Source organism: Pinus tabuliformis, chromosome 7, assembly GCF_031772625.1.
Source record: "Pinus tabuliformis cultivar Carrire ecotype Pingquan chromosome 7, CPIR1, whole genome shotgun sequence".
NCBI classification, from domain to species: Eukaryota; Viridiplantae; Streptophyta; class Pinopsida; order Pinales; family Pinaceae; genus Pinus; species Pinus tabuliformis.
The window spans coordinates 837,495,987-837,522,503 of NC_142293.1; the positions used below are offsets into that span (position 1 = coordinate 837,495,987).

Genomic DNA, 26,517 nt, shown 5'->3' on the forward strand with positions numbered 1-26,517 from the left:
GATATAAAAGAGGGAAGGTGTTCCATATATAAAAGGATATTAGAAAGTCATGTACAAGAGTGTTACACGAAGAAAAGATGGAGAAAACATGCTAAAAAGGAACAACACTACATAAACAACTTTAACATATAAAAGAAGATCAAAGTGCACAAACATGTAATAACACAACTAAGAATTGACTCATATAAGTTGAGATGTGAAACTAGAAAGTGGAACAACTAAATAGTAGTAGAAGAAAATATTAATAAAATATACCAACATAGATCCATTTTAAATACTGATCTAATATGAGCCAAAAGAGATCCAATTTCTTCACGCACAATTTTTTTTATGAGTTCACATTATTTAAATGTTTTGTATAGTTATTTAATTTTTAGTTTGGCGAACTTGAACCAAATTTCAACTTTGATGACAAACAAACAACATTACACATTATGCAAAAGACCCTCTCGACTCAACAAAAACAAGTAAAAATGAAATACCACTTTCTTTTACATTATACAATATACTCTTGAGCCAAATATAGATCAAATTCACATACTACCCATTAAAAAATATAATAATATTATTGAGTATAAAATCTTAAAAAAAATTCACTAAAACAAAAGTAGAGAGGAGTCAAAATCAATACCAAATATGCAAAAGAATGATCCTATGATTGACCAATTTGAAGTAGTACCAAGTATGTTCATATAAAGCAATAGTTACATCCAAAAACAACCTCGTACATTCTATATATATGGATGAGTAATCCAAGAATAGTTAACATTAAGCTTCCCCAATATAAAACATTATCTCAACAAAAAGGTACCTTTATCCATGCAAGAAGAGTAAAACGTTTGCTTCTAGAATTTGGGTTTGGATTTATTCCATCAAAATTTCAAATTATTCATCTATAAAACCACCCATACCCATTTCTGAAGGTGTTTTTTCTTATAATATTTTATAAAGTTGTTTCGCAATTTTCATGCCAAGCCAACCAAACCGCATTTCGCGAGACTCGAAACCGAAGCTAAAACCAAACGTGAAGGAGAATCCGAGGCTGCTATTTACTAACTATATATTGTTGCAGAGCCTCTGCTCTACTCCGAGGCAAGTTCAGCGGAGACAGCAAATCTGGAGAGACTCGGCTATTTAAAGCCATATCCGAGGCTGTCGTTCGGGGCCGAGGCTGAGGCGTTCTAAGGGAAGGGGGAGGAGCTTGGAGATCCCCTGCGATTCAGGCTATGACGGTGAAGGTTTGATCGCTGCAAAAGGTGAGTCTTTTATGTATAAGATGGCAGATACGTTTCTTTTTTTTTGAAACTTCGAGCTTGATTTGGTATGCTGCCTTTCTTTTATTGTCGTAGGAAATGAAATTTGGTTAAAATGATGCAAAATTTGCCCGGAATAGCTAAATTTGATGCCAAACTGTCTACGCTCTAAATTATGTTGCAAACAATCAAATATTTGCATGAGAAGAGAAAATCCGGTTTCGCAGATGCGAATTTCGGGCAAAATGATGTAAATAAGTAGCCATTTTAGTGCAATTTGGCCAAATTCGGCATGAATTTGATGCAAACCGATGCTTCTTTCTGCATTTCTATGTACTTTTTTTCCGATTCCTAAAATGAGAGTAATTGAGTAGAATTTGGCACACAACGATATAAATTTGTATATTTATGGGTCGGGCGGTCGCAAATTTAGTGAAATGTAGCTTAATAGGGATAAATTTTGGAATCCGAAATGCGTTGCTTACTTATATACAATTCGTGGACATGCATCTTCGCAGGTCGGGATCGTCGATGCACAACTGCGCGGCTTTCAGTCCTTCATCTCCACGAAATCGTAGTGGACTCGCATGCTAGAGTTTTGATTTCTATTCATGGTGTGGTATTCAGCACAATTCGATCTGTCTTGAAGCCTGAAGGTAATATTGCGCTTCTCTTTAGGAATTCTATTTTTTTTTTAAATGTCGAACTATTTTTATTATAGAGATTACAATTGTATTAAATAATTGTTTTCATCTAGATCATCTTATCTGGAAGGCGTTAGAACGCATAGTTCTTCAGGCATGGCCCATAGTAACTGGGAAGCGGATAAGATGTAAGTTAAATGATTAAAACCTGCTCCTTTCAGTGAGTTGATACATGTCTGGCGTCGTTCTGCTTCTGATCTGGATTTTTTACCCATGGATTTTGTTTTCCATTCTAATACAGGCTCGATGTTTACATCTATGATTATTTACTCAAAAGGAATTTGCATACATCGGCAAAAGCCTTTATGCAAGAGGGCAAAGTTTCCGCGGATCCAGTAGGTGAGGTTTCCTTTACCCTTAATCCCTCTACAGATACTCGTTCTACCGATTTTTTCGTGAATTTTGCACGGGGTTATACGCTCCCCCCTAGATCTGTAGCAAATTTGGATCAATAGGTAGTTTCTTGATTTTGATTGAGGCCGCTGGCCTGCCTCTTGAAGGTAATTCTGGTATTGCTCGCACTGAAGTCAGGACAAGACGTTAGGTTTTTAATTGTTGTAAAATTTATTAGTTCAGTGAGTGTTCAATATTTCTTCTGATAAACTACCAAATTTGTGCAATATGCATCTCGCTTCTCGGAATTAATTTTATTTTTCTTTTACCTAAACAATTGTCATTATAGTCGTTTATACTATAATGTTATAGTTCTACCCTTGTTCATCAATATTGAGCAAATTTACACCAAGTATTCTTTTATGCCCAACTGGTTGAAGTTAAACGTATTTGAAACCTAAATTTGGGAAGGGCTGAACAGCATAAGTTACAAGATGCACTGATTTATATTGTCGTCTAAAGTTATTTGATGCAAATACAAACCTAAAGTCTGATAACCTACTGAATTGCATATAGCAATTGATGCTCCGGGAGGATTTCTATTCGAATGGTGGTCTGTTTTTTGGGATATATTTATTGCGAGGACAAATGAAAAACATTCCGAGGTTGCAGCTTCATACATAGAGGTGATTGTTTATGGCTAACTTGGTAATATTCTTAAGAAACATGTTTAATGTTTCTCTGTAAATTGGACCTGAAGATCATCTGTAATTCATGCCCTGGTGGATGCTTTGTAGACGCAGCAAATGAAAGCAAGGGAACAACAGCACCAACAACTGCAGTTGCAACAAATTCAATTACTGCAACAGAGACATGTTCAACAGCAAAGAAGGGATGTCAATCATGGTTCTATTAATGGAGTATCTAATGGCATAAATTCTGAAAACATGCTAGGACAGGCGACAGCAAATGCCATGGCAACCAAAATCTATGAGGAGCGTCTGAAACATCCACACCAAAGAGATGGGGATTCCCCTGCACAGCTTCTTGATGCAAACAGAACTGCTCTGCTTAAAGCTGCATCTAATCCTTCTGGGTATAAATTTTTTACTTACGCTGCACTTTTCTAAATCTACACGTTTATAAATAATTTCAGACTGGATTATATATTCTGGTTTACCACTTCATTCTGCTGTCTTTTTATCAATACGATTTACTTGTAATTATCTTCAACTTGTGATTCCTGATCGCATTCTTATGGAAGCATTTGGTAATACAGGGTGTTACTGCAGAGCACTGCAGCGCTGCAGCAAGTTCAGGCTCGATCTCAACAGATGGGTGTCAATACCCAGGTTTGTGTTTTTCTTGTGCAACTCTTCTTTTTTCCCTGTAACGTTGATTTGTATCATTATTGCAGTATTTATTTTTTCTGAGCAGTTCAAAATGACTTTGTTATCTTGGATCATGATCCAGGAGATCAAGAATGATGCTAATGTAGTTTTGAACCAAAGATCCCCTATCACAGATCCATCTCTTTTTGGAGTGCCAGGAGCTGTGCAACATAAATCCAATCTTTTGAATCCAGGTTTGTCTAATTTGGTTCTTCGTTATTTTAATTGCAAAGCAATGTTGGATGGAACTTTACATTTTCTACACACGAATAACCTGTATGACAAAGTGACCAGACATGGAATCGGGAATAACTCAGTGAGGTAGAAGAGCCCAAAGTTTCATTCGGATGAGGAAAAACTTGGCAAGTACAAAATTATAAACAAATACACATACAGAAATATAAAGAAATAAAAGTACTAAAACCTGGATGGGAAGAACATGGGAAGAAATCAGCGAACATAGTTTGACTTGCGATTGATCGTGAATCAAACCCGTGTTGGCTGAGTCAAACTTGATCAATCCCAAGTTTGATTTGGGCTGAGCCGGAAAAACTCTTCTTGTCTGATTTGAGTGAAACTTGCATTTTAGCGAGTTTGACTCATCATCGTGACACTGCTCTATAGTAATTACATATCGAGGACCCCAAAGGGTAGTTTTGATACTTGCTCAAGTACTTGAGTAAGTGGTTATTTGTGGTCAAGCACTTGTTAAGACGGACTTCTGCACAACATTCATTGTATTGATTATCTATTGCCCTCTCAGTGGTGCACAATCTCCTCTCTTTGGTTGAATCTCCTCTTAGTTGTAATATTGCCTGGTCAACACCTATTATATAAACCTCAGAATTTCTATGTTATCTCCTTATCAAAAGTCAAGCATGTTGGGAACAAGGTCTCTACTACTCAACCATATTTGTAGATTTTTTTGATGAATTTGATACTTGTGAGCCTTTCGGAATTTTTTGGAATGCTCTACTTGTCTTCGTTAACTATCCTTGCCTTCAAAAGACACACATCATAATCTGGAACGTGATGAATGCGTTTTCAGTTTGCAAACCTCTATGATTTGAGGGCATGCACAAGACAAGGAAGACATTTCGCATGTTAGATCTTGGATTTTCCTAGTAATTTGTTCAGAGAATGTTTTTTTTTTGTGGTTTCTTTCTCATTTATGATTTTGTCTATTTAAATAAAATTAGTTGAGTGTTTTTTCTTTTTCTTTTTCTTCTGTAGATGCCTCTAGTCAATGATGTGAGTGGCAACTTCCCCATTATGGCATGTAAGCAAATGCTTCTCACAAGGTATAATTTGGCCAAGTGGCTGCAAGTGGGGGTATCTAATATTCCAAACTCACCCAGGACTTGCATATGGCCCCAACTTTATAAGTCCACCTGCTTGCATAGATGAGATGGTCCACGAGAGTTGAGCATGTCACTTCGGAGAATTGAAATTTGAACCTTGGTGGGGGCAATAACAATGCTCCACTTTTAGCAACGAGGCAAGATCCTGTTAACATTTGTAGAGTGACTTTTGATGGGGCATATTTTATCATTTTATTAATGCAGTTAATATTTGGCATATTTCATGGCTTTTGCATCTTGAAATATAATAAGTACAAACTTATCTTGAAATATAATAAGTACAAACTTCAAGTGCTAGGCTTTTTCATTTCTTGGTCTTGTTATATCTACATGATTTGCCTACTGACCAGGATAGTATATCCTTATACTTGGATAACTCCAGTTGCTCTCTGGTTAAATTGGCCATATTGTTATATTTCCACTGTCTTCTCTTTTTCATCATCTTTGTTTTAGTAATAATTTTTTCCTATAGAGACTCCCAATGAGGAAATGTAGACTCACAACAATGTCTTCTAGAGACAGATTGTTCCCACAATGATAAATTATGAATCTTTAGGACTTGCAAGGATACATTCTGGAGATGACTAGCCTCAAAAGAATAGATGTAGAGATATTAGGCTGCAAAGAGATTTTGCAGCGATGGCTAGTCGGAAAAGAACGTTGCATTGGTGAAAAGTTGGAAAGTAATATTTAAGGGGATAGTATTGCAATATTTATCAATTAATCAATGAATATGCTTGAAATGAGTACCTAGAGAGAAAAATTTGACAATCCAAAAAAAAGGCTTATTGGATTTGCCAAATTTTCAAAAAACTTGAGTCAATTATGTTTTATTTTTGAAAAATTTAGCAAATGGGTTGGTTTGTACTTACCAGCATAGATCCATCTTAAGCTCGGATCTACCAAGCGCCACACACACACACACACACATATATATATATATATATATGTCATGTGTCAACTCCTCACCGAGGATACAAAGAATTCCACATCTCTTTCATTTTGAGAAACACACCAATGAAATGCTTTATATAATATACACATAGTTGACATTGAAATATTTTTAAATGGTCTCCCTCATATTGGGAATTGGAAAGCACGTATCAATGAAACTCTCTCTCTCTCTCTTTGTGTATATATATACACACACAAAATTGGATTTTTTTTGTTATTAATATTATTGTAAAATACTACTTGTTAATTCCATATTAAGGTTTGAAGGATTATACATCTCCTTCATTGCTTGAATTAGAAACTACATAACAATTTAATAAGAAATACCTCTCTTTATTATTTTTCCTCTCATCAAGTTGATATAAAATTATCTTATAAAAGGTGGGCATTGGAATATTTTATTTACGGTCCACATTGAAATATTGTTTTAAACTCTCTCTCCTATATATATGTATGTATGAAGTTGATACCAAAATGTTGGCTAACAGGGATGTTCAAGTATTTTATCAGGAATTACATAGCTAGCTCATACTGCAAAAGTAAAAATATAAGAATTTTTTTACATTCAGTTTCTTTATTTCTATATATTTAGAGTTCATGTAAATTTATGTTACTTAATATGGAAATTGAAATATTATTGCAAAAGTAAAAATGTAAGAGATCTTTTACATTCAATTTTTTTATTTCTCTCTATATAAAGTTGATATAAAATTATGTTACTTAATATGGAAATTGAAATATTTTTTTTTATGGTTGACATTGGATTTTTTTTTGGCTATTAATATTTCTTTTTTAAATACCACATGTCAACATGGAATGACTTTTACATCTCCTTTATAGTGGGGTGTAATATCAATATTATTTTGTATGTCATGTGTAATCTCCATGTCGAGTAGTAAAGGAATTATACATTTCTTTCATCCTAAAAAGTAGAAAGCACTTATGGACAAAATTATAATTTTTTTACTATCGATTACTTTATCTCTATATATAAAGTTGATGTAATTATGTTATTTATTGTGGACATTGAAGTGTTTTGTTTATGGCCAACATTTACTTATGGACAAAATTATAAATTTTTTACTATCGATTACTTTTATCTCTATATATAAAGTTGATGTAATTATGTTATTTATTGTGGACGTTGAAGTGTTTTGTTTATGGCCGACATTTTTTTGTTATTGAATGTAAAATATATTGAAAGATTTTTTTGTTATTAACATTTTTAATTTTTTAATGTAGTTATTATTTTATTTCTTTTAATGTAATGTTATGGGACAACATCTCTCCTGTATTGGACTATATAGCGCCTATGGGCACAATACACGATGATTTTGGGGGTCTTTTCACTCATATACTTGCTTCAAAAGAAATCGGCCCACAGTTATATTCACTTAAGAGTGTTCTTCTCAAGCTTGAAGCCATTACAACAATATTTTTCAAGGCATCAAAGTTCAACATGTCACTTGTAGGGATTTGAACTTGGATGGATAGGATAATAATCATTCTGCTCAACCACTTGTGATAACCCCAATTGACTAAGAATATTTTTATATATAGTGATGTGAAATTTATATATAATATAAATAACATTATAAAGAACTAGCATAGATCCATCCTAACCCTAGATCTAGCAAGTGATGAGAGGGATCAAATTCTCGAGGTGTAAATCTTTCCTCAAGTTTTGCACTCAAAAATAAGTTTGCATCTTGAGAGATTTGATCCCTCTCGGTACTTAGATCTGAGGTTAAGATGGATTTACGCTGGTGCAAACTCATAGATGATGATTATGGTGGATAATCCTATAGGGACATTGAATGAGGTACACAATGGAGGCAACCAACTTGATTTCTTTTTTATTGTCTACTTGGATGACATCCTATTGCTCAACAAGATAGGTGATGAATAGCTTCACCATTTGGAACAAGTGTTGGAAACATCGAGGCAAACAACTAAAATTGAATATGAAGAACTGTGATATTATAAAACGATTTGTAGTGTATTTGGGTTTCATAGTTGAAGGAAATGTGTTGAGAACAATGTGGAAAAAGTCGAAGTCGGGATTAATTCGGCAAGGGTCCAAAAGTTGAAAAACTCGGCAAAGTCGGGAGTTTTTCGAAAAAGTCGGCAAAATTAAAAAAATACAAAAATATTCATTTTTAAAAAAATCCGGACTTTTTCAATAAAATCCCGACTTTTTCAATAAAATCCCGATTTTTTCAATAAAATCCCGATTTTTTCAAAGAAAAAAAAATCATTAAAGAAACTACCACGATTTTTTGGAAAAAGTCCCGATTTAATCCCGACTTTTTCGATTTAATCCCGATTTTTTCGTTTCTTAAAAAGTCGGCAAAAAATCGGCCGATTTAATCCTTTTCTTGAAAAAATCGCGTTTTGGGGAATAAATCCCGATTTTATCGGGACTTTTTCCACACTGGTTGAGAATTGATCCAACCAAAATACAGAGTATTGTGACTTTGCCAAGACTAACCAATTTGATAGAAGTGTGTTGTTTTGCAAGCGCCACCCAATACTGAGGAGACCCTTTGAGCACTTCTTCTCTATTTTAATATCATTACATGCCTCGACTAAAGAAAGAGCAAAGTCCTAGTGGACTGAGGCACAAGAGAAAGCATTTAATGCCTTGCTGTTGAAGATATGTTCATCTTTCGTGTTAGGTTTGCTTGACTTGAACAAAGAAAGTCAAGATAGGAGAATATGTACTTGAAGCAATTTTCATGCAATAAGTCAAACTGATTGCATACCTTTTCTTGGGAGTAGTCTTGAATCATCTGACTTATGGCAAAGAGTTGTATGATTTGCATGAAACAAAGAAGCATTGGAGACATTGCATTTGGGTAAGGAGACAATTGTGCATATTGATCATAAACCTTTTCAATTTTTTCACTTCTAGTTGTAGTTGTAGCATTCTTGACACCTCAAATGGATGTTGCACCTACAACAATTTAAGTTGATTATCAAGGATAAGAAAAGGAATGACATATATGTTATTTGACATGCTAAGAGTCGAGAACTCCCAAATTCACATTGTTAGCAATGATCCATTTGTTGCAATTGTTTCCTCTTGAAGGATTAGAGGAGCAATACCATTACAAGATAGTATATGGATCGTTGAAGCAAGGCCATTTAAACCTTTATTGCCATGACAATTTGTATATTTCGACAAGGGAGGCAAGAATATAGTTGATGTGAAGAGCCCATATTTTCAAGGTAGTAGGACATTTGTAATAATTTTTTGTTGTTGTTGAACTTACATCAATATGTGTATTGGTCAAGGATGTATTAGGAGAATTTTGAGGTAAAAAATGGGCCTCAAAACAAAAGATATACTGTCAAAATAAACTCTTAAATAACCAATAGGATTCAAGATGATGTTGTCAACTATAAAGGTAAATGTTTTTGGAGGGAAAGGAAGAATACTATTTTTTTTAATTGTATTTTTGATTTATCTCTTTATAGGCTTACTCAAATTTAAAGTGTAGGCACTTGTTTGATATAGATTTAAGTTCCACATCCAATGAGTACCCACCCTGCATACTTTTGATAAATACACATTGAGATAACCTGGAAATACATAAAAATAATGAGTTTCTTTATCTCCTCATATTGGAAATACATGAAAAAATGTGATTCTTTGTCTACTTTAGGTTTATCTCAATGTGGGTTTATCATAAGTATGCATTGTGGGTACTCGTTGAATGCAGAATTTAAATTTGCATCCAATGAGTGCCTACACTTGAAATTTGAGTAAACGTATACGAAGGTTCATTTTAAACTTCAAGTTTCCCCTAATGCATGTTGAAGTGGCATAATTTGTACGGTGCTAGGCAAGATGTTGCACCTCCAAGTTGACCATGAGAAAGTATGTTTATGGACTTTTGGGAGGATTGCTCAAAGTTGGACATGGACATGACTACTTGCTGGTGGTAGTCAACTAAATTGGCAAGTTGTTGGTTTTGGTGCCATGTAGGAAAACCATGTTAGTCCAAGAAGAAACAATCATGTTTTCTTGACATGTTTGGATGTGTTTTTGTGTTACTAACTGCTATTATATTTATTGGGGATTCAAGATTTTGAGCTACTTTTAGACATCATTGTGGGAAATGCTGGGCCCTGAGCTAAGAAGAAGCATTGCATTTTAATCATATGGATGTATATACAATAGTTTTAAATTAGACTCTAATACATTTGTTGTGGGGGTGCAATTGGAGACACTTGAGCATGTGGGAGAAGAATCATACATTTAGCATGCTTTAATTGAGTCATTCATAGCTTAGTAAATTAGTTGTTATTTATTGTATGCCTAGGGTTCCTTCCTTAGGCATCCTAAGATTTATCGTCATCTGTAGTCATTGAAAGTCCATCTACCAAAGAAAACAATGAGTGATAGAGGGTTTATAACTAGGATTTAGCAAGTCCATAAACAAGTTCAAGAACAATTGTACAGAGCTTAACAATGTTACAAAGAGCAGCATGATCAATATAGACAACTCATTAGTTCAAAATTGATGACTTGATTTGGTTGGACCTCAACAAGGAAAGATTGAGGTGTGAAGGTCAAAAAATTATGCCAATCCAACATGGGTCTTTCAAGATTGTCAACATATGGAAGACAATGCTTTCAAGCTTGATCTACTTGTTTACATGAGTATCTACTTTGTTATCAATGCAAAAAAGTTAAAACTCTTCAATATGTCATTGCTTGATGTGGATTTGATAGAACCATTGTTTCTAGCAATAATCAAGTTGGTACTAGACCAACATGTCAAATTTCCATAGAACTTTGTTGTATAGAAGAAGGTTTATGAGACTTGAAAATGATCACAATAAGTATTGCATATTGGGTTAAAGGAATAATTACTAGGAAAATCCAAGTGGTTTGTAAAGGAACAAGAGTAGGAGAGGTTTCCAAATCTCTTGCTAAGTCTAAAGATTTTGAGGGACCAATGACCTTTAAAAATGGGAGCCCTGATTCATAAAGTATCAAGTTAAACTTTGCTGAAATAAAAAATTTGGAAAGTTGGAAAAATTAAATAAAATTAGAAATATCACATGATTATCACTGAAAGTTGATGTCGGATGAATGTTGATGCATTGATGTTGATGGACTAAAGTGGTGGAGAATGACATGGCCATAGTCCAAGAGGATGTTAATAATGAATTGGACGTGTCAAAAGATGATGAAGCGGACAATTGCTGAGTGATTAATCGGGAAATTGGCAAGAAAGTATTAGTCAATAGAACTACTATTCCATTGGCTTCTTTGTGAAGGATAGTTGAAGCATAAGAAGGAAGGAACATGATGAGGATGAGGTTCAAACAATTGGCATATAGTTTTGAACATATTTGCAGATAGATTTCAAAGTTTTGAGAAGAGTTTGACATGATCATAAGGAGACAATATAGTGGATCACACTTAGAAGATTGATGAACTTGAGGAAAATTAGTATAGAGTGACAAATTGCACAATAGAGGACATACTTCTAAAGACTAGTGCTATAGTCTCAAATGTAACACAAGGGGTGGTAACCCCCTTTTTTGAAACACAGATTAGATGTATTAGTTAGTTGAATCGTAATAATGGATTTGAAGTTTATATTTCCTACAAAAGTTTTCTCCAGTTAAGATATTGTGCATAGTGTGTGATTGTATGTACATTTTACACTCTTGAATCTTTACTATCAAGTTGTATATGCAATCGACTAGTAGGTTATAAATCTATTTTATGAGTGCCACTGGAGATTTTGATGAATGCACTAGAGTAAACATATTACAAGTGTTGAGAAAGGAATCGCCGTGATTATTTTTGACACTTGTATGCAAAGCAAATATTTACAACAACTATGATGTGTTGCAAAATATGCATGTTCTATGAGGTTGAGAACATTCAGTAAGCCTAAAGTTGTTTTGCAACAATAATCTATGGACTTGATTGGTAGACCCTCTATGCTAGTGTTGATAGAGATCATGGAAGACATTTACAAGGTATTTACTAATTTCTTTGAAATTAGATAAACAAAGGTGTTTAACACTAAAGATATCCGATAGAAATAATTTCTTTAGGAACCTACAAGCATATGAAACCGAAGAATGTAGATATTAGTTGGAAATGCCTAGGTGTACATCAGGTTTTTTGAGTGAAGTCAAACATTACTTGTCTATTTGTTTTGATCACAAGAAAAAAAATATGTTTTCCTCATAAGATGTAATTTTGGTTTTTGGTTGAAGAAGTTATGTATTTGTAATGTTGTGTCCCACTATATCAATGCTTTTGCATGTGTAGGTTGGAATTCGCTCTCCATCTCGGTAGGGTAGAGATGTTGTAATGTAATGTTTAACATTTTGACTAAGTCAAATTACATAAAATAAAATAAAATAAAATAAATTGAATCAAATAAAAAGATTAATGTAATGTAATGTAAACATTTTAACTCGGTCAAATTAAAATAAAAGGGCAACAATAAAAATAAAAATAAAAATAACAATAACAATATAAAAATAACCCTATAAAAATAAAAATGGTCCATGGTATTGACCCATGGTATTCATGTGGAATATAGCCTATTTAAAAGGGGAACTAAACCAGCCTAGATCCATCTTAACTCTGGATCTACCAAGGGCTGAGAGGGATCAAATCTCTATTCATTCTAAAAGGTGTTTGAATATCAAGAGATTTGATCTCTCTCGTCGCTTGATAGATCTAAAGTTAAGATGGATCTAGGTTGGTAATAGTCTTAAGATGATTTGGTTGAATTGGAAAAAGTATGATTATAATGCATAAAGAACCTTGAGAAGTTGGTTGTAACAAAGTAGACAAGGAAACATGAAAATTCAATTGGAAAAAGCATAATTATTGGAAACAAATTGGAGACACTTCATGCATCTATGTGGCTATTCTAGAAAATTGGTGGACATTGTGGTTGATTACCCAATTGACTTTGTAGATGGGAGCTGTTGTTTCTCTGTTCTTCGAAACAATGTGCAGACCATAAATTGGAGGGACTCTTGTTTAGGAAAAGTGTTAGCCTTGGTGTGTCACTCTAAGAGTAAGAGAGGCTTGTGTAACCTTGGTATTTTTGAGAAGCGTAAAAATAGGAGAAGGGACCCATTATCAGATTAGGTTTTTTTGTTGTTAGCAAAACCCCTATTAGAAGAGGGGATGAAGGTGTTATATTTTGAATTTTGATTTCTGCCACACTGTTATGAAACCAGCTCACAAAAAGATGGAAAAGATAGATCAACGCCTTAGAATTCAGCCTCTTCGAGGGGGAAACCTCCTTTACATTACACAAATGAATGGTTCTTTGATGATTCAAATGACAAAAACTCCTTTCTATATATAGGAGTCTAAGGAGTCACAATATAACCCAGCTAACCTAACAATAATAATATAAAGGCACAAAAATAACAATAGAGGGATTCTATGGGGCACAATAATAACAATATGGGGACAATAGGGGCACAACAATATTAATAAGGGATACAACTATAATAGTAATGGGGTAATCACTAGTATTATAGGGACCTAACATGCCCCTCTCTTTCAAAAAAGTGTTGTTCTCAACGCTTGAGTAGCTCTGGATGCTTCTGTATAAAATTCTCATCCTCCCATGTGGAATCTTCAGCGGATAAGTTCTTCCACTTGATGAGATACTTCGAAATTGATCGATTTCGTAGCTGTCGAGTTCTTGTTTTTGTGACTGCTTCCGGTTCCAATATAATTTTTCCTTCCTTGTCAAGTTTTGGCAATATTGTTTGAACTGGGAGCTTGTCACCTATAACCTTCTTTAAACATGAAACATGGAAAATTGGGTGCACTCGAGAAGCTGCAGGAAGCTCCAATTTGTATGCCATAGTACCAATCTTTTGCAACACCTTGTACGGACCATAATACTTTGGTGATAATCTATTATCCTTCTTAACTTGCTTGAGGGACATTTGTTTATATGGTTGTAGCCAATGTTGCACGAAGCGGGAGCGAAGCGGAAGCGTTTTTTGGAAGCGGGGACGCCGAAGCGTCATTTTCCAAAAATCTAGGAAGCGAAGCGTCCGCGGAAGCGTCTGCTATATATATATATATTTTATATTTTTTTGCATTTATACTCAAAACAAACATCCCAAATACCAAATTAATTGTAGAAGACATGAAAACATGCATATTTTTGCATAAATCAAGATAGATATAACATCCATTGTACATTAATGATCTAGAATCTAGATTCTTCTCCTCTTGTCTAGCCTTTGCCTCTACCTCGATTGTCTAGGGATATTAGTCAACATTGCCCAATTTTGATCAAACTACCTAATTCAAGACTTAAAATATGGTAGAAAAAGCTTAACATGTTTGATCGATGATTTTGACTTGATTGAAAGGTAATTTTTTGCTAAGGGCGTGCCGCGTGACAAAGGAATTCAACAATTAACACCACCAACACCAGGGTACATATAGGGCTTGGTGCTCTTGATTAAATGCTAATCGCATACCTTCATACTTGATATAATCTAATGAAATGCCACAATCCCATTGATCCTGAATACCTGAAAACTGTTAAGTCTGCTGAATTTTGAATAGGATATGAAATTCTATTTTCTCCATATGAAGTCCAATGAGGCTGGAACCACTCTCAAACATTCTGAGTCATTTCATGGTAATGTTAAAAATTTAAGTAAAAGGATGAAAATGAAAAATAAAGGAGAATGTCACTTTTACTTTAAGAATTTAACATTACCATGAGGGAGCATCTGCTATATTTATATTTTTTTTTGCTTTCATTTGTCACCCTAACCCAAGGTGGACCCACCCCCAACAAACAAACTCACTTAAAATTTAAAAAAAAATTGAAAAAAAAACGATTTTCTAAATGCTTTTCCGGAAGCTTTTCTGGAAGCGTACGGAAGCGTCTGGGAAGCGTCTGGGAAGTGCCGTACGAAGCGCGCTTCGGCGCTTCCAAATTTCCAAGAAGCGTCTAAAAATTTCGGAAGCGCGCTTCCGGCCAAGCTTCCTAGGCGCTTCCGTACGGGACGCGCTTCGGGGCTTGGAACCGGGGGGGGGGGGGGCGCTTCATGCAACACTGGTTGTAGCTGTAGGAATACCCAATCACCTACATCAAAACTTCTTTCACTGCGATGTTGATCTGCCTGTTGTTTCATTCTATTCTGCGCCAATACGAGGTTATCCTTTAAGAGTTGGAGGACTTGTTGTTGATGCTCGATGTGATGTTCCACTGCTTGAACCTTAGAATTTTCTCTTAAATATGATGTGATGGATGGTGGCTGATATCCATAAAGTGCCACAAATGGGGTCATTTTTGTTGTTGTATGGAAGGAAGTGTTATACCACCATTCAGCCAGAGGCAACCATTTAACCCATTGTGTCTGTTTATCAGATACAAAGCAACGAATATATCCTTCCAAACATTTGTTTACTATCTCAGTTTGCCCATCAGATTGAGGATGATAAGATGAGCTATGAGCTACCTGAGTACCAAAACAAGAAAATAATTCTGTCCAAAAATTTCCAGTGAAAATGGGATCTCTGTCACTTACAATAATGTTTGGGTTTCCATGTAGCTTTTGAATTGTTTCCATAAATGCAGTAGAAACTGTACTGGCTTTAAATGGATGTGATAATGCACAAAAGTGTGCATACTTGGCAAGTCTGTCAACTACCACCATGATGACACTCTTTCCCTCAGACTTGGGTAAACCTGTGATAAAATCCATTGAAACCTCCTCCCAATGTTGGCTTGGAATGGATAAAGGTTGTAATAGACCCGGGGTCTTAATTGTTTCAACTTTATTTTGTTAGCAAACCAAACATTCCGCCACAAACTTTTGAATATTCGATTTAAGGCCATCCCAAAAAAATTCCTTCTTAACCCTGTGGTAAGTTTTTAAAAATCCTGACTGCCCTCCTAAGGGAGAAGTGTGCAATTCCATAAGAATCTTTTGTTTGAGTTGGGAATTCTTACAGAGGTATAAGCGATCTTTGTACCATAACGAATCATTTTGCCAACTAAATGTATCAGATGTACTGCAATCTTGTTGTAACTTTCGAATAAGTGCCCACACTTCTTCATCATTCTTCCATTCTTCCCTTGCTTTGTTTATCCAATCTGGTTGGATAATAGAAATGGCACACAACAATGCTTCCACATCCTCATCCTTTCTTGAGAGTGCATCTGCCACCACATTTTGCTTCCCTTTTTTGTAGATGATTTCAAAGTCATAACCCAACATCTTTGTGACCCATTTTTGTTGCTCTTCAGAGGATAATCTTTGTTCTAAAAAGTATTTAGGGCTATCACGATCCGTTTTTACCTTGAAGTGTCTTCCCATTAGGTAGGGTCGCCATTTCTTAAGTGCATGCAGTATTGCCAACATTTCCTTCTCATAAATAGTTTTGTGTAAAAACTTTCCCTTGATTGGACGACTTTCAAAAGCAATGGGTCTTTCATCTTGCATTAAAAGAACACCAATTCCATTTACTGAAGTATCACATTCCACAATAAAGGTTTTTGTGAAGTTTGGTGTAGCTAAGACTGGTGCATGGCACATTGCCTCTTTAAGATGTTCGAAGGCCTTTGTTGCTTCTGGAGTCCATGAAAATGCATCTTTCTTCAATAATGTTGTTAGAGGTGCTGCTATTCTCCCATAATTCTTAACAAACTTGCGATAATACCCTGTCAACCCGGGAAATCCTTGCAGATGCTTTATGGATGTGGGGATTTTCCATTCTTTAATGGCTTTAATTTTGCTAGGGTCTACCTTAACTCCTTCATGAGATACAATATGACCTAGATATTCCACCTCTTGTACTCCAAAGAAACATTTGGATCTTTTTGCATATAATTGTTTCTCCTCCAATAGTTGTAGCACCCTGTCAACATGTTCAACATGATCCTTCCAAGACTTGCTGTAGATTAGTATATCATCAAAAAATACTAACACAAATTTTCTAAGGAAGGATTTGAAAATGGAATTCATCAAACCTTGAAATGTAGAAGGTGCATTGGTAAGGCCAAGAGGCATGACCAAAAATTCATAATGACCCTCATGAGCTCTAAATGCTATTTTCGGAATGTCTTCAGTCTTCATTCTGATTTGATGATATCCTGAACGAAGATCCAACTTGGTGAAGTAAATTGATCCATGCAATTCATCCAGTAATTCATCAATGACAGGAATGGGAAACTTATCTTTAATAGTGAGCTTGTTGAACTCCCTATAATTCGGACACATGCGCCATGATCCATCCTTCTTGTGTACCAATACTGCTGGAGCAGAGAAACAACTTTGACTAGGTTGAATTATCCTAGCCTCTAGCATTTCTGCAACCATACGTTCAATTTCACTCTTTTGGGCATAGGGATATCTGTACGACCTGATGTTTGGAGGAACACTTCCTGGAATCAGATGAATAGCATGATCATGATCACGAATAGGTGGGAGACCTTTGGGAGTCTCAAATACCTTGGAATGATTGTCCAAGACTTTTTGGAGATCTGGAGAAATAGATGATTTTGATGTGGAAACATCTAGCGAACATAATTGTGCAATTACACCTCTTTGTTCCTTTTTTAGAAGCTTTGTCATACCGTTAGAGCTGATTATCTTTTCCGGTTTCCCTGCAATACCCCTTAATTCAACTTCCTTTCCTTCCGCAGAAAATTTCATGAAAAGTTCTTGAAAATTAAAAGCTATTGTACCCAAGGATTGTAACCATTGGACTTCTAGTACAACATCAGCACCTCCCATTGGAATGGAAAGCATTGGGCTAGTCAATACATATTCTCCCATGGATAGCTTGATATTATGTCACTTTCCAAAGCAATTTATTGTTCCTCCATTTGCAACCATCACTTGACACTCTGGTGCTGGATATAGGAAGCAATTCAATTCTTTTGCTACCTTACAATGAATAAAATTGTGGGTACTTCCTGAATCAATCAACACTATTACCTTTTTCTTCTTGATTTGCCCTTTTATCTTGATGGTTTGAGGAGTGGTAATTCCAGCCAATGCATTACAAGATATGGTCGGATTCATTTCTTCTTTATCTAGGATTTGTTCCTGGGGTATATCCTCTTTTTTTGACCTTTCTTGCTGCTTTTCTTCTTCCTCTTCCCAATCTATGTAGAATAATTTCTTCTCAGCATACTTATGACCTTTAGTGTATTTGCTATTACAACTGTAACAAAGCCCTTTTGCTCTTTTTTCTTCCAATTTTTGTGGTGTGAACCTTATAGGTTGTGAAAGACTAGGGGCAACAACACTTCCATCTTTATAGTTGTGAGTGGTATGCTTCCTGGTTGCTATAATTTTTCTTTCCATTTTTCTTGCTAACCTGAATGCCTTCTCTAATGAATTAGGTTCCCAAAGGCGAACAACATGTTGGATATTATCCTTTAAAGTCCCTATGAACACATCAATCCTATGCTCCTCTGGAATTTTTTTTACCCTTATGTTCAATTTTTGGAACTCCTCAATGTGCTCCATTATTGAACCCTTTTGTTTGAGACTTATCAATTGGCTAAAAAAAGTGTTTCTTTTTGTATCTTCATAATGTGCTGTCAATTCTTCCGTAAAAATTGCCCAAGTGATAATTTGTTTACGAGAGCAAAGCCATTGATACCATACAAACTGATTTGGTTCCAAATATAAAGTTGCAATACGTACCTTTTGTGTGTTTTGCACATTATTGAGATCGAAAAATTGCTCTATCTGTAATATCCATGTTGCGGATCCTTGCCATCAAACTTCCTCGTATCGATTTTTGGAATATGGTGGGTCTTCGATCCAACATTAGAGTCTATGAAATCATGATTAACATTTCTTTTGTTTGCATCATGAGTTTCCTTTACTACCCTTTCACCATTAGTAAGTATTTCTTGTAGAAAATTTGTCAAATCTGTCTTCAAATCTGCCATGTTTGTCGTCAAATCTGTCTTCAAATCGTCCATCTTAGCTTCCACACCATTCATCTTAGCTTTCACGCCATTTATCTTAGATTCCATGCCATTTATCTTAGCTTCTGTTAGCTTTTGTGAGAGTGACATTTGTTGCACTTGGTCTTGTAATTTTGATATGTCATGTAGCATTTCTTCCTCTTCTTCATGAGTCATGCTAGAGCTTTCAGGTTGCTTACTAGGTGTTTGCATTTTCTTTTCTTGGGGCATCAATTACCAATAATAATGCTCTACTATGCCCTTTGAATTCCTTTAAAATAATTTTTCAAACCAAGCTTAAGCAAAAATTTAAAAAAATCTACACACCTTTTTTCACTTTGTAGGAGCTTGTATTGCCTCTGATGTATCTCTGTAATTTCGGATAATCCAGTTCTGAAATTGCGATCTGTAGTAGCCCTCTATGTCCTCTTTCCAATGCCACCAGTCTGATCCAAATTGGATTCTCCAAGGAAGAGTTATGCCAAATCTCCCATAGTGACTTGATTATAGACTAGTTCAGTAGAGTGAACTTGTACAACGTGCCACGTGTCCCTGTTTCGACCTTTGGCTCTGAAAAATATATACAAGAAACTACAACCCGTCCTCTTTCTATACCTAATTACAAAATTTCAATCTGATGCTCAGAGAGAAAGTTATGATGATTTTCCCCAGGTCACTGTTTGGAATGTAATTCAGGAGTCTACAAAAAGACCAACTTCCTCAGATCATATCTCCGCAAATATAGCGCGAAAAGCTCTGAAATTCGGACCCAAGGTTCAGTGCGATTTCGTCTCAAATGGGTTTTTTTTTCGCTTCTGAAACGTCGCAGAAAAAAAGTTATAGTGAAAATGCCACGATGACCTATTTGGAGCAGCGAAACCCTAGAATCCAAAGCTCTGATACCAAATGTTATGAAACCAGCTCACAAAAAGATAGAAAAGATAGATCAACGCCTTAGAATTCAGCCTCTTCAAGGAGGCAACCTCCTTTACATTACACAAATGAATGATTCTTTGATGATTCAAATGACAAAACCTCCTTTCTATATATAGGAGTCTAAGGAGTCACAATATAACCCAGCCGACCTAACAATAATAATATAAAGGCATAAAAATAACAATAGAGGGATTCTATGGGGCACAGTAATAACAATATGGGGACAATAGGGGCACAACAATATTAATAAGGGATACAACTACAATAGTAATGGGGTAATCACTAGTATTATAGGGACCTAGCACACACACACACAAATATATATATATATATATATATATATAGAGAGAGAGAGAGAGAGAGAGAGAGAGAGAGAGAGAGAGAGTTGAAGTTTTGATCTCTAGTATTAACAAGGACAAAGACAACAAAGGCTTCTTTGAGACAAGAAATTTTAAAGTTGAGTTGTGGTTAAGAGCGTTTGGAGCTTTCGTTTGAGGGATATTGAAGAAACAAACAATGAGCTCTAGCTTAGTATTAAGCATATCTTTTATATTATGCCGACGTTATGCAAGTAGACATCAACATTAGTGGTTAAAAGATATGTGACCAATGTGATATCTCAATCAGAAAATTACAAGCTTCATGGTCTTGGTTTGCCTTGGTCTGCCGCTCGAGAAACTAGACCAGTGGCAAAACCTTAAACTTTTTATTTTGAGTGTGGTAATCAAAATGAGAGTCCAAAACTAAAAAGTTTCAAGTCCATAATTGGATGCTTTCTAACCACCTCTCCATGAAAACCTGAAAACCATAAAACCAAGAGAAAAAACTTAAACAACAATAATGAGACTTGGGGCTAGGATGAGTCCCAAGGTTTCACCACGATTGGCTTCTTGCCATGTTGATGGGAGCTTCCTAGGTTTGGTGGGAGGCACATATGATCTTCAATTTTCTCCAAACGATGATCTAGGGTCTTCATATGAAGTTGGATCTCATCCAACATTAACAAAATTTCCTCCTTGGCCTCATTCTTTTCAAACAACACTCATGCCAACAAAGTCTTCATGTGCCAGTATAAATCAACTGTATACATGTACTAGTAATGCTTACCTCTGGTATGACCCGTGTTAGTTATCTAGGATGCCAAGTCTACCATGATGTTTATGTTTGTTGAGCACCCTTGCTCGCTTGTGATATTACGTTTCACTTTTTTGAGTCCCTCTCGTATGCATTGTAGAGTTTGCTCATGATAGTGGTGTGCTGAGGATTCCTTTCATTGACGAACTTGGGATCCTTCTATATTCTCATAATAAGCTACCCTCGACAACGATGTGCTCTCAGGTGAGGAATTGTTGGGACCTTGATACCAAAGAGCAACCCTTAAATGACCCAAAAAATGCTTGAACCGCCTGGAGTGAGCCATACTAGAAATAGAAACCAAAGGAGGTTAGTAGAAGCAACAAAGAAGCAATACTGGTATGAAAGAGCGCCTGTAATTAGTGCCAAGGTCATGAACAAAATGCTAGATAATTAGTTTGTGTGGAGGTGAGGGTGGAAACATTAGGAAAAATCTTATGAGCTGCAAAGAAGTTGTGTGAGGCACTCTAAGAGCTCGACTACTTCTCTCTGGAGAAAAAATGGAATTTAAAGGACTGTAATGACAAATGAGTGCAACCTCTTCATTTTCACAAGTGAAGCTGAGTTAGTAAGATCCTAGATGCATGGCGGGAGCTGGTGTTGTTTAATGGTAGATGAGGTTCATCATTGCCCAACCTAGAGAGTTTGGCAAGGGCGGTGCTCACAGACCTCTGCAAAGATCGAAGGCCATTCATCATTAAAACCACAATGTTCAATATCATTTCACATGTCATTTCACCATAATTATAGACATGGCGGCATAGAGCCATTAAAGCCCATGATGAGTTGTGCCCTACATTCAATCCCTCTTTGCATTCTTCGGGGGGCATCATGGCATGTCCTCGCCTGTATGTTCTTAGTGGGACAGCTTCCATGTGCCCTCCCAACCAGCACGTCCTGTCATACACCATCCCGGGAAACATTTAGATGTTAAGGTTAGTGATTAGGTGGTTATACCAGCATAACCAACTTGGGGTGCTATAAATGTAGTAAAAGATGATAGATCTGAAAGGATGGTACTTGTATGTACGGTGGCCTACCTTGGACTCATGTAGGTGTAATAGCTGCAGCATTAATGCATTGTGGCATTTATTCTTCTCTCCAATTGTCTTATTGTGTTATTTTCCTGTATAAGATCCTTCATATTTGATAATTGCAAAAACAAATTAGAGAGGCAGAGGAGTAGGTAAGTTCATTTAATGGAAAAGGGAACTATGCAAGCCTATAAATAGGTTCGTGTGGTATAGTTTTGGGCATGAGATAGATGGTTTCTATTGTGGAATATCTCATTATGGTGTTTGTGTTCTGCTTATATTTTGTGGTGGTATTAGTCCCTTTCATTCAGTTTGCTTGCTTCTTTTCATGGTTCCATTATATGCTTGAATCTTATCCCAATCAAGAGGATTCTTAAGAACACAATGAACTTTTCAAAACAGACAACAAATCTGAACATTGGTATTCATATACAGGGAAATGTGGTAGTTAGGCCCAAGTATTTTTCCATTGAATGAAGGACATTTTCAAACTTATAAACTCCATTAAATTTCCAAATATTTAACAGTCTTTCCTTGAAATGATCTCATTTGTCTGCATAAAGTATCATTGTGTAAAGTACTTTGAATTTAATGCATATTTTTCCAGACAGATACAATTTTCTCATAACTTTCTTTCGTAGGATTTTGCTATCCAAATATGATACTTTCTTTGCTTTTTTCTGGCAGGGATGAACCAAGGGGTTGGTGCGTTGCCGCTTAAAGGTTGGCCATTAGCTGTGAGTATTCTATTAACTTTCTGCCCTTGCCAATGACATTCAATTATTACTAATCCACAAAGTGTGTCACAATACTGGGATGAGAAGCATACATATGGAAGTTACAGATTGAAGTTGGAATGGACAGAATAGTATAGACACTGGAGCAGTGGTGGCATATCACTTTCTAATCTTTCTTGATTACATTTGATTTTTTTGTTTTTTTTTTTGGGGCAAGAGTATGGCATTAGTATGTATACAAAAATAGTCAGAGACATTCTGAGAGGCACCAAAGATCTGGTTGAGTCTTGACCTCCAGGATATTATCAGAACAGGCCTTAGAGATCTGCCTATAATCATGAACATCATAAAGCTAACTGACATTCAAACAAGCAACCATACGAAGCGGTTTTCAGCGCTATTAGTTTGCCAGTATCAGTATTTAGAAGGGAATTAAAAGTTAAAACATTGAATCCTGAAGCAATATATCAGAAAATATTAGAAAAACCTGGCTAAGCTTCCTCATCACTTAAGATGGGGTGCTGACTGAGGGTATTGATCAAGGAAGTTTTTCTAAATATCACATGGTTCTCTACAGGTAGATCAGCTTCGACCAAGTTTAGTACAACAAGGCCAAAAATCTTTCATGCAGTCACCTCAACAACTTCATCAATTTCAGCTTCTATCTCCACAGCAGCAGCAACAATTCTTAATGCAGACTCAACAACCAACACAAGGGAACTTAAACTCATCTGGCTCTCCTGTTCATGGGGAAATTGATCCTCGAAGGTTCAGGCCTTTGTTAAGAGGTGGAATGGCTGGCAAAGAGGGCCATCCAGCAGGAAGTGATAATTCTCAGCATGCAGGTTCTCCAATGCAGGCAGCTTCTCCAATGGCAAGGGCCCCATCACAAGAACAAGCAGATATTCTTATGAAGGTTAGCCCTTTTTCAATTAAAATATTATCTCTGCAGTTTAACTAGGCTAAAAGATTATGGGAAAATGGTGCAAAACAGGAGGACTATTTTATATTAAAAAAGTGTCATGATAAAGCTATGTGACTGAATGATTTGATTGAGTAAAAAAATACCTAAGCTCTGAATAAAGAGTTCATTTGTTACAACTGAATTATGGAGACAGCTACAAAAATGAACACTTATTCAAGTGGAGAATTAGGCTTAGTTTATCTCACCTGAGTTGTACAATCAAGAGATAAATGGATTCCTTGTTTTGCAATATTGGAGTATGTTTCCATCATCATAGGTGCTTGGGAATTGTGACTAATAGGGCTGGAAGAATTGGCTTTCAGATGTCCTGGTTAAAATATTTAGTGTAGTCTAACTCTTTCTTGTATTAGTTGAAGATGGCCCAGATACAGCAGCAGCCATTAGCACAGCAGCAGCAGCAGCAACAACAACAACAGCAAGAGCAGCAGCAGCAGCAACTACAGCAGACTGGTAGTCAAAACCAACAACAGGATAGGATGACTGGAGTTGTTTGTGTTCCATCAGATTCAAATAATGCAATGTCGTTTCAGACGGGTGATCAGGTAATTTTTGACAGCTCTGAAGGAAGTTGATATTTAATTATTCTCATCTGGAATCCAAGATGGCCAATCATCTTCTACTCTGTTTTTGTGGGAAAATGTGTGAGGGTAGGCAAGAAATTCCTGATTTTATCTAGATGTTTGGTTTCTTTGGTCTTCTCGTTTCATGATTAATTTTGACATATTGACAAACAAAAGAATGTGCCCAAGGTTCAGAGTGGGAGGAAGAGGAAGCAGCCATCTTCTTCAGGTCCTGCAAACAGCACTGGAACTGGCAATACTCCTGCTCCTTCCCTAAATTCTGCACCGTCAACCCCATCAACTCACACGCCAGGCGATGTCATGTCCATTGCTGGCACTTTACATCATAGTAGTAGCATGTCGAAGAATTTAATGATGTATGGATCAGATGGAACAGGACTTGCATCCCCTTCAAATCAGCTGGTACATCTATTATCTACAAACTATTTTTTTATGAAAATGTATCTACAATCTATTGGTCTCTCTAGTTATTTGGGTTTGTACTGACTTTTGGTATGTTAAAATGAGGTGGACATGGCTAATACTGTATTTCTTTTTAACATTTCTTTGCAGGCAGATATTGAACATTTTGGTGAAGTTGGTTCCTTGGATGATAATGTCGAGTCATTTTTGTCACAAGATGATGGAGATATAAGGGATGGTCTCTTTGGGACAATAAAGCGTAGTCCTACTGAGCACAACATGGATGTCTCAAATGGTAATTTACACTTGAAGTGTGATAAATTCTGTGTGGATGTGTTGCAAGACATGGAGCTATGGATGAAGATATGACATATTATATAGCGATGGAAAATTCAGAGTTAATTTATTTCAATATTAGTTAGATTTAAATTTAGGTTTCACGAATTTTTCCAGTTACTCTTTGGATCAATATAGCGTAGTCCTACTGAGCACAACATGGATGTCTCAAATGGTAATTTACACTTGAAGTGTGATAAATTCTGTGTGAATGTGTTGCAAGACATGGAGCTATGGATGAAGATATGACATATTATATAGCGATGGCAAATTCCAATTTAACTTAATTCAATATTAGTTAGATTTAAATTTACTTTTCGTGAATTTTTCCAGTCATTCTATATGCTTTTATTTTTTATTTTTTTCTCTAAGTAAGTTTTGGGGAGGCCTTCCTTTTGTAGAAAAAATGCTAAATCAGATTCAGTTTGTTGAAACACTCGTCAGATTTTAGTGCAGGGCTATTCAATTATTATACTTTTGCTGTATTACTTCCAGGTTTTTCTTTCAATGAATTTACCTGCCTTCGTGCAAGTACTAGTAAGGTAGTTTGCTGCCATTTTTCTTCAGATGGAAAGTTGTTAGCAAGTGCTGGCCATGATAAAAAGGTGAGTGATCATTCAGTTTCTCGTGATGATTGGTCTGATGAAACTTGAGCTGTTTTTTAGCAAAATTTCTTGCATAAATTGTAGTTTGTTTACAATGATCAATGCAAATAATCTGTATTTTTTTACTTTACAGGCTGTTCTCTGGAATATGGACACTTTAAAGCTGAAAAGCACTCTTGATGAACATTCTCATCTGATTACAGATGTCAGGTTTAGTCCCAATTCTACTCGTTTGGCAACATCATCCTTTGATAAGAGTGTCAAAGTATGGGATGCTGAAAATGTAAGTTCTGTTCTTGTGAGGAGAAATAGGTTGGTAGTCAAATGACTTGAATTTTAGATGAATAACAGTTTAATTTCCTTTAAATGCTATATTCTCTAACAATGGTGTCATCTATGAGTGATGAAGTGATGAATCTATGCCCATCGTCCTTACATTCACCATATAATATCCTCGAAACATGTGAAATACATGAGCATTTACTCATAAATAAATCTAGATTATGTAGATTCTTACAATCATCAATAAGAGAGACCTATCATGTAAATTTTATTAGGATTCCAAAAGTCATATCTTTTGCCCCCTACATTGCTAGATACCTATATAGTATAGACAACTCAAAAGCTAAGAAAGAAACCCAAGATTAGAGTGAAATCGATGACTTGGATAAAATCTTAGTTGTACATACCAATGTTGAAAAAATTCCCATTGGGATAAAATTGGTGAGGGTCCAGAAATTGAAAAAATTGTAAAACATCAACAAAATTTTAAAATACAAAAATATTCAAATCTTTTTCAATTT

At 35.7% G+C, this 26,517-nt stretch overlaps 1 protein-coding gene across 4 annotated transcripts in view; it reads left to right on the forward strand.

The window, feature by feature from the left end:
• The first annotated feature begins 937 nt into the window (after positions 1–937).
• LOC149250230 (transcriptional corepressor LEUNIG_HOMOLOG-like) overlaps positions 938–26,517 on the forward strand; it is a 70,331-nt gene continuing 44,751 nt past the window's right edge. Inside the window, exons 1-15 of one of the 4 annotated variants that reach the window (XM_089458975.1) lie at positions 938–1,256; positions 1,772–1,909; positions 2,011–2,085; positions 2,199–2,296; positions 2,867–2,976; positions 3,088–3,386; positions 3,570–3,642; positions 3,764–3,875; positions 22,756–22,805; positions 23,383–23,721; positions 24,147–24,332; positions 24,528–24,773; positions 24,924–25,068; positions 25,605–25,714; positions 25,848–25,997. In XM_089458975.1, coding sequence (XP_089315101.1) covers positions 2,054–2,085; positions 2,199–2,296; positions 2,867–2,976; positions 3,088–3,386; positions 3,570–3,642; positions 3,764–3,875; positions 22,756–22,805; positions 23,383–23,721; positions 24,147–24,332; positions 24,528–24,773; positions 24,924–25,068; positions 25,605–25,714; positions 25,848–25,997 — 1,950 coding nt within the window. In that variant the 5' untranslated portion in view covers positions 938–1,256; positions 1,772–1,909; positions 2,011–2,053. Of the gene's footprint in view, positions 1,257–1,771; positions 1,910–2,010; positions 2,086–2,198; positions 2,297–2,866; positions 2,977–3,087; positions 3,387–3,569; positions 3,643–3,763; positions 3,876–22,755; positions 22,806–23,382; positions 23,722–24,140; positions 24,333–24,527; positions 24,774–24,923; positions 25,069–25,604; positions 25,715–25,847; positions 25,998–26,517 lie in introns of all 4 variants that reach the window. The other 3 variants (XM_089458974.1, XM_089458976.1, XM_089458977.1) reach the window with 3 other exon arrangements.